The following is an 8,727-nucleotide window of genomic DNA, read 5'->3' as shown; positions in this document are numbered from 1 at the left end:
AGGGAGGTGAGGGCGGGGCCAGGTCCCGTGGAAGCAGTGCTCCTGGGGCCCAAGGAAGGCACCCTGGTCAAAAACGATCAGGAAGCAACACCAGTTCCCCAGGTGTCTGGGGACCCAAGACCAGGAATGGCGCAGGGCCCAAACCAGGAGCAGAGAACAGCGGTGGAGATGGAAGGGCCGGGTCATGCATGATTTTTAAAAAATTTATTTAATTACTTTTATTTTGTGTGTATGAGTGTATTGCCTACATGTATGTGAGTGCACCTGTGTTGTACAATGCCTTGGAGGTCAGAATAGGGCTTTGGATTCCCCCGGAACTGGAGTTAAGGACGATTTGTAGCCAACGCGTGGGTGCTGGGAATCTAACCCGGGTCCTCTGCAGGAACAGTCAGTGCTTTTAACTGCTGAGCCATCTCTCCAGCCCTGGTCATGCATTATTTTAAACTCTGAAAATACATAGGAGAGTTGAACCTATTTAATTGACATCTTTTGGGGTGTTTTAGTATATCCGAATAAGGAAAATGACAAAGAAGTATAGAAAATAAAGTTTACTGCCAGGCATGGTGGCGCTCACCTTTAATCCCAGCGCTGGGGAGGCACAGGCAGGAGGATCTCTGTGAGTTCAAGGTCAGCCTGGTCTACAAAGTTAGTTCCAGGACCAGGACAGCTGGAGCTACAGAGAGACCCTGTCTCAAAAAGACCAAAAAAAAAAAAAAAAAGAGTTTATTTACTGTAAAACATTCTCAAACGAGGTGACTAACTGGCAGGAGCTACTGTTCTACATCAGAGGGTCCAAATCTTTTCTTGAGTCTCTTCATGGCTGACTTTATCTCCTGGTTCCTCAGAGTGTAGATCAAGGGGTTGAGCAGAGGGGAGATGACTGTGAAGGTGACAGAAATAGCTTTATCCGTGGGGAGGGCTGTGAAGGGCCGGGCATAGACATAGATGCAGGGCACAAAATGCAGGGAGACCACAGTGATGTGGGAGGTGCAGGTGGCGATGGCTTTCCTCCTGCCTTCCCCTGACTGTGATCTCAGCAATAATAATATGACCATGTAGGACACCAGGAGTAAGACAAACCACAGCGTGGTGAGTAGCCCATTGTTGGAAATCATCAGGAGTTCAATTACAAAGATGTCTGTGCAGGCGAGCTTGATGACCTGGGGGACATCACAATAGAAAGTGTCAAGAACATTAGGGCCACAGAAGGGGAGTGTCAGCAAGAGCATAATCTGTGCAATTGAGTGGATAAAGCCTCCCACCCAGGAGGCCACTATGAGTCCAACGCAACGGCCTCTGCTCATGATGGTCACATAGTGCAGGGGCTTAGAGATGGCCACATAGCGATCGAAGGCCATCACTGAGAGAGAAAACACATCCACCCCTCCAATGAGATGGAAGAAGAACATCTGAGTGAGGCAGCCGTCGAAGGAGATGGCCTTTCTGTCAGAGAGAAGGTCCACCAGAACCTTGGGGGCAGTGATGGAGGAAAAGCAGATGTCGGCAATGGATAAATTCCGGAGCAGGAAGTACATGGGGGTGTGAAGGCGGGACTCCCAGGTGATGGTGACCATGATGAGGAGGTTGCCCAGCAGAGTTGTCACATACACCAGAAGAAGGAAAAGAAACAACACCAGGCTCACTGCTTGACTCTGGGTTAGACCAAGGAAAATAAGCTCTTTGATCTGGGTGCAGTTTTCCATCTCTGTTAAAGCATTTCTTTGTTTACTTGTTTGTTTCAAGCAATGGGCTCTTTATCTTGTCCCCCTATGCACCTGGGGTCAATTTAGAAGCATCTCCTCCTGGCTCTTGTACTTGAAATTGAGTTGTTCACATTTTAATGATTCCATTTGGTTTTTGTTGATCTTTTGACACGACCACATGCAAAATTGTCAAATTATTCTTTTCCTGATGAACAGGTTGAGAAGGAAAATATATTAAATAGTGACACTTAGAATATTTTAAAAGAAAAATGATCATGGTTCATTTTGATGCTTTTGGTATCAGTTTCCAATGTTCTAAGTAAGCCTTTTCTCATTTTGTTTTGCTTTAACAAAATCTTTTCAACTCTTGCTGGGTGTGGTGGTGCATGCCTTTAATCCCAACACTAGGGAGGCAGAGGCAGGCGGATCTCTGAGTTCAAGGCCAGCCTGGTCTACATAGTGAGTTCCAGGACAGCTGGTGCTATAGGGAGACCCTGTCTCAAAAAGACTGAGAAAAAAATCTTTTCAACTCTCTTTGTCAGTTAGGCTACTTACTTGAGAGTTATAGGTTCTAGCTTCAGTAAGGACAAGAAGAGGGCGTACCATCTCCATGTTCTTGTTTTAAAAATTGTTATAATAATATATAATAATAATTATTATTAGCAATTGCTTTCTACATTGTACAGGTGTACATTTGAATAAGAACATGATGATTCTGGAATTCTCTGAAAGACGATTTTTAGGGACTCGGGAGCACTGGCTCCTCCTCCTTCTTCTGTCTTCAACTAGCTGAATGATGGCAACTCTGATGCATTAACTGTGAACTGTGTGGACACTGTCAGCTTGTGCAAGCAGGAGGAGGGAGAAGCTGAGTCAGGGGAGACTCAAGAGAGGCTGCAGGACAGAGAATGATGCAGCTTCCTGGGATTGAATGCAGGTTCCTAATTTTAGCCTCTGTTCAAACACAGGAACCAGCTAGAGATCACGTTCCACTCCTGATCTGATCTTCCTTCCACTCTCCAAACTGCATCATCATCTGATCCATTTGTAGGTTCTTGGAGAAAGTAGTTGGAGAGTCTTGGTGCCCTTGGCAATCTTCTGGTCTCAAAGGCTATGTCTTGTGAAAGGTTCTCTTTTGCATCCCTATGAAGAAGCAGGATCACTTTTAATCTTTTGCTCATCTGTCAGAACTGAGTAAAAGCCTGTTCTCCAAAACCATTTACTACAACAATCATTCTGTAAACATTCAGTAGGCTGAATTATTTCTTCATCTCAATTTAAGGTAGCAGAGAAACAGTTCCTAATTATCAGAAACACCATGAAGCTTCCAGATCAACTTGGAGATAGAGTGGATCAACCGCTCTCTCATATGTTTGCAGCATTACCTGTAAAACTATGCCACAGAAACTGATGTTCAAAAAATAGAGCCACATTCACAAAAACTAGACTCCACTGCATTCCTAGCACTGGGTTCATTAGGAACTGAGAGTGCATGCATTCATTCAATGAATCTTTTAGCCTCTTCACACACATTTTGAGATCCTTGCAGCATGGTGGGACTGGGCTTGTACTAGAAGTATGCACAAAAGTATAGCAAAGATCTTACTCTGGAGCAATGCTCAGTCTGATGGGAGATACAGATATTTAGGTGCATGAACAGGCATGAGGATCAGAACAGGAGTCTGATGGGAGATACAGATATTTAGGTGCATGAACAGGCATGAGGATCAGTATTGACTGAGTCATGGAAGAACAGAAGGTCTATCTAGGGCTAGTTTCAGGTGGTTTAGCAGAGGAAACAGAAATTTCTCATATTCTGGGTGAATTTCCTATAACTGAGGTGGAGAAACAACACCAATTGGTGGTGAAAAAGCCTGGCTACACAGAACAGTGGAAACTGCAGTGTGTGGGGCCAGCGCAGTGGACTGTAGAATGAAAAAAGGTTTTTATAGCGTTTAGTATCTTATTAATAAATGTTTCGTTATTACATTCTGTGGTTGTTAGGTATTGTTTAATCAGTTAATGACTGATTTAAGCCTACTACCTCCTTAGCCTGTAACTCATGTAAGGAAGTTTCCATAAAAAGGACATGGGCATAGGGTGGAGACATTATTTTTACACTCAGATTCAATTTATATAGTTTCACACTTTGTACTATGTGGGGATTTGAAAAAAATCTGTCTGAAGAATTGCATTTAATAGAAAACCTCTGTGTTGATTTTAATATGTGGCAATCATTCAATAAACAACTGAGAGGCTCTTAAGAAATGACTGATGACTTATCACATACCCAGTGCACCCCATTTCTGCACCCTTCTTAGCACAACATCCCCCTTAAAAATACTTAAGGCTCAGGCTGGAGAGATGGTTCAGTAGTTAAGAGCACTGACTGTTCTTGCAGAAGACCTGGGTTCGAATCCCAGCACCCACATGGCAGCTAACAAGTGTCCATAACTCCAGTTCCAGGGGATCCAACAGCCTCTTCATCCTCTGCGGGCATTGCACAACACAGGTACACTTACCTACATCAGGCAATACATGCATACACATAAAATAAAAATAATAAATAAACTATTAAAAAATACTTAACATCTTTGTCATTTTTGTCAGTGAGATGATCATCTTTGGTCTGAAATATTTAATATCTCTGGAAAATATATGAAGTAAAATTAAACATAATAAATACATCTCAATTTCAATATGCACCACCTTGACTTTATCTGGCAGTTAAATGTTTTTACCTATTTCCTTTAATTCTAAAATATCAAGTATGCTATCAGGTTCAGTGTGTTAACATTAACCATTGAAAAATTTGCTGTTTGTGCAATTGAATATCTTAGTGTCCTTGATCCATTTTCAGGAGTTAAAGGGCAAACTCAACTCAAGTAGTCACATCTTTAAGGTTCTTCCACTGTGTTTCTGTCTTTTGTTCAAATTCCTCAGCCTTAGACTTAATAAAACAAAGGCAAAGGGAATATTATTGGACAGGAAAGTAAGAGTAACTGGCTGACTCCAGTTTTGATGATGCAGCGTCAGTGGGAGTCGTTAAAATGTTATCAAAACACACACGTGAACATATATGCCTATCAACACATTTTGGCTTGTGTAAATTCTTTAGAGCCTATAGAAACAATCTACTGATTTGCATCTCCTTTTTGCTCTGGGCCCCTGTGTCATGTCCTGGTCCCTTAGTCTCAGGCCTATTATGAGAGCTAGGCAAAGGATTCCTGCTGGACAAGGAGGTGGAAATCAAGTGGCTAGTTCCCCTGGTGGTGAATGAGTTTCAGTGGGAATCATTAAATTGTTGCCAACATGAACCCTGATACGTAAACACAAAGACACTGTTACAGAAAAAAAAAAAAAAAACCTCTATATTTTAGTCTCTGTCCAGGTTATCTAATGACAAGAGAGGAATGCGATGTGCTTATTCTCAGATTAACGTTTGGTTAAAACATGCCAATCCATGTACCTAAACCCTTTTCAGGGTCTTTTTCATGTTTTCAAAAGTCTGAAAGATTTTATATTTGAATTTGTTACCTGGAAAAAGGCTGCCAAGAAGTTAGAAAAATAGAGAACTCAAGTACTTTTATGACCCTTTATTCCCTCAACAAGTGAGAAACAGTTCTGGCTTCTGAGCCTGGATGTTTACCTCTCCAGGATGTCCTTGGTGATGCTCATAAAGATGTCCTAGTCAACTCTTTCCCTCTGTTATGTCACATAAAACCTTTACCTTGGGGAGAGCTAGATAGAGCTAAGTTTATGAGCAGTTACACAGCGACACATTAGTACTGTTATTCACACAGCACTTGTTTTATATCAATTCTACTGCTCTGCAAAAGTGGGTGGGAAGACAGTGCCTGACAGTTGAGATAGGAATTCTTGGTTGTTGTTATAGCTTAGACCATGGGTCTGTTGCCCCACAGTGATCCAGGGTTAAGTGAATCCTTAGTTCTAGTTATTATGTCTCTGTCACCATATGGCATCTTAAATAAAAAACAGCAGATCCAAAGTGGGGAGTAAGAAAATGCAGGGTAGAGACAATAGTGCACCTTATCGAAAAGACCATTTAGTTGATTAATTCTCACAAAGTATGAAACTGTCTACTTCTTACTGTTGTTTCAAAATATCTGATAAAAGTAACAAGACAGAGGTTTTATTTTGGCTCAGAGTTGCAAGTTGCAGGGTACAGTACACCATGGCAAAAGAGCTTGCAGAAAATGAAAGTGTAGTATTTACTAAAAAATACCATTAACTATTATTTAATCATTCAACTCTAGGTGCCAGGTATGAGATGGTGAGTGGTGCTTATCTGTGCCTTCACACCACTGGCGTTTCCTGTACGAAGATATATAATAAAAAATAAAATTATGGGGGAATTTCAAAAGATAAAAACCATTACTAACAGAGTAAAGGATAGGAAGAAATTTAGCAGTGATTTATTATTTCTGAAAGAATGGTTAAGAGAAGTTCTGACTGAGGTGGGGTTTGTATGGGAAGAATGCGTGAAAAGACTGTGGGAGGCAGCTGGGCTCCATCATGAACACCTATTGGGTTATCAATGCAATGGCTCTTTCTCTGAGTGCATGGATACACATTGGAGGTCTGACATGGTCTGCCTCACATATGTGTTCAGGTAGCAAGAATTGGCTAGGTTGGCTCATATGCCTACCATTGAGAGCATACAGTATGGAGATTCATTTTACTATTTTAAATTTATTATTCACAGTGTTGGACATGGAACTGAGGGCATCTCACATGCTGGGCAAGTGCTGTACCCTAGACCCTGAGCTTATTCTACAAATATAGTTTAGTTCTATGTCTGAAAAGGAAATAATGCCATGACAGAGTCTGGGAATGGAGCTCAGCTGGCAGAATTCTTGCTTAGCATGCAGGAGGCCTTGAGTTCAACTCCCAGCATTGCATAAACTGGGCATGGTGATGCTTATCTATAATTCCCATGCTTGGGAGGCAGGATGATTAGAAATTCAAGGTCATCATCCTGGATTACCTAGTGTTTGAGGCCAGTATAGACTATAGAAGTTCTTGTCTGAAATGGGTTTGAATGAAAATGTCCCCCGTAGGCTCCAAGTATTTGGAGATTTTGTCTCTAGATGATGGTGCTAAAACTGGGCATGGTGATGCTTATCTATAATTCCCATGCTTGGGAGGCAGGATGATTAGAAATTCAAGGTCATCATCCTGGATTACCTAGTGTTTGAGGCCAGTATAGACTATAGAAGTTCTTGTCTGAAATGGGTTTGAATGAAAATGTCCCCCATAGGCTCCAAGTATTTGGACATTTTGTCTCTAGATGATGGTGCTGTTTTGGACGGTTTTAGAAGGTATGGCTATGTTACTGGGGGTGGGCTTAGAAAGTTCTTAAGCCTTGCCGGATCTCCAGTTGCTTTCTTGCTTCCTGTGCCTGTGGTTTCTTTCTTCCGTGGCTGGTGTAGGAGGGTGGAGCTTAGCTTCTGCTGTTCCGGCCCCAGCCACCTCCAGCCACCTCCAGCCACCATGTCCCTGCCATGACAGACTGTAATTCCCCTGGAACCGTAAGCTCAAATAAACTCTTCCTTCTATAAATTGCTTTGGTCAGTGTTTCTATCACAGCAACAGAAAAGTGACTAATACACTGTCTAAAAAAATTAAAAGACTAAACAAATAAGTAAAAAAGAAGAAAGCTATTAGAGAATCAAGATAATTCCCAGTGCCTGTGCCCTCCTTCCTCTGAGATAATTTCTCTCCTAGAGCTGAATATATCCTTTATGTGAAGGTTTTAAAGTAACAGTATTGCTTACCTAATACTTGGTATACACAGATGTTTTACCACCATGATATTTATATTATTCATTTTCTTACCAGCTTTATTATGATCCAACTGATATATAACGAACATATTTGCAGTATACAGTTGATAAACACTGATATGCTTACAGATACAGTAATATAATCCCACCATCCAGACAGTACACATATCTACACATATCTTCTTCCCCAGTTTCCTCTTGCTCCTTTGTTAGAGTGAAAGGAGAAGTGGAAGGATCAGACTTACTTATGAACCTCTCCTACACTTAAGCTTCTTAAAAAGTAGTTTTTCTGGTTCAGACTTATGGACTGAAAGTTCTTTTCTCTCAGCATCTGAAGACAGCATTGTGGTGCCTCCTTAAGAATCCATTTCAAGGGGTTGGAGAGATGGCTCAGTGATTAAGACCACTGGCTGTTCTTTTAAAAAATATATTTCAATAGAATTTTTGTGTATTTCATACAATACATCTTAATCAAATTTAGGCCCCCTCCCCTATTTGTACCCCATAACACCCCCACCAGATTTCATGCACTCTGTCATATATGTTAAGGTCAACAGAGTTAAGTTTGTGTCCCCAAATGTCTCTTGGTGTGAGTTCATTCACTGGAGCTTGGTCAGTCTATCTAGTATCACTCCCCTTAAAGAAGACCAATTCCCCCTCGCCCAGCTGTGATCAGCTGCCAATAGTTCCTCAGTTGAGGTTGGGGCTTCTTACCCATTTCCTCACTTCTTATGCTGGGTTTTTATCTGGTTTGAGCTTGCTTGAGTCTTATGCATGCTGTCACCATTGCTGTAAGTTCATATGAACAAGTTACACAGCCGCCTGGAAAACTCTGTTTCTTTGTGGTCATCCACCACCCCTGGCTCTTACATTCTTTCCACCCCCTTTTCTGTAATGGTCCCTGAGCCCTGGGTGGCAGAGGTTTAATACAGGAGTCCTACTCAGTGATGCACACACTGCAGTCTCTTATTTTCTGCATTTTGGCCAGTTATAGCTTTCTATGTTAATCACCCTCTGTTGTATGAGGAAGCTTCCCTGGTTAGAGTTGAGAGATGAATTAATATTCTCTCCCTCCCCATTCTGCTATTTTCCCTGAGTCTTAGGTGTAGAGATTGCATTGTAGATGTGTTGGTGAGGGTCAGGCACCTCACAAACACTTATTCTCTGCTTTTGACCAGTTGCGGAGCATTGTAATAGTCTCCATTTGTTGAAAAAGA

The 8,727-nt window shown here is 41.6% G+C and overlaps 1 protein-coding gene across 1 annotated transcript; it reads right to left on the bottom strand.

The window, feature by feature from the left end:
* Positions 1-770: 770 nt before the first annotated feature.
* On the bottom strand, positions 771-1,703 carry LOC103741249 (olfactory receptor 4D10-like). Its single transcript, XM_008842003.1, has one exon. The coding sequence runs from the start codon at positions 1,701-1,703 to the stop codon at positions 771-773; it is 933 nt and encodes a 310-aa protein (XP_008840225.1).
* Between the last annotated feature and the right edge of the window lie 7,024 nt (positions 1,704-8,727).

Source organism: Nannospalax galili, unplaced genomic scaffold (assembly GCF_000622305.1).
Source record: "Nannospalax galili isolate Female #2095 unplaced genomic scaffold, S.galili_v1.0 scaffold580, whole genome shotgun sequence".
In the NCBI taxonomy this organism is placed as follows: domain Eukaryota; kingdom Metazoa; phylum Chordata; class Mammalia; order Rodentia; family Spalacidae; genus Nannospalax; species Nannospalax galili.
Note: the sequence above shows the minus strand (reverse complement) of the source record. Positions and strands in the feature narration are given on the sequence as shown.

Bases quoted from the DNA above. Each gene is read 5' to 3' on its own strand.
- LOC103741249 (XM_008842003.1), bottom strand. From the start codon at position 1,703: ATGGAAAACTGCACCCAGATCAAAGAGCTTATTTTCCTTGGTCTAACC.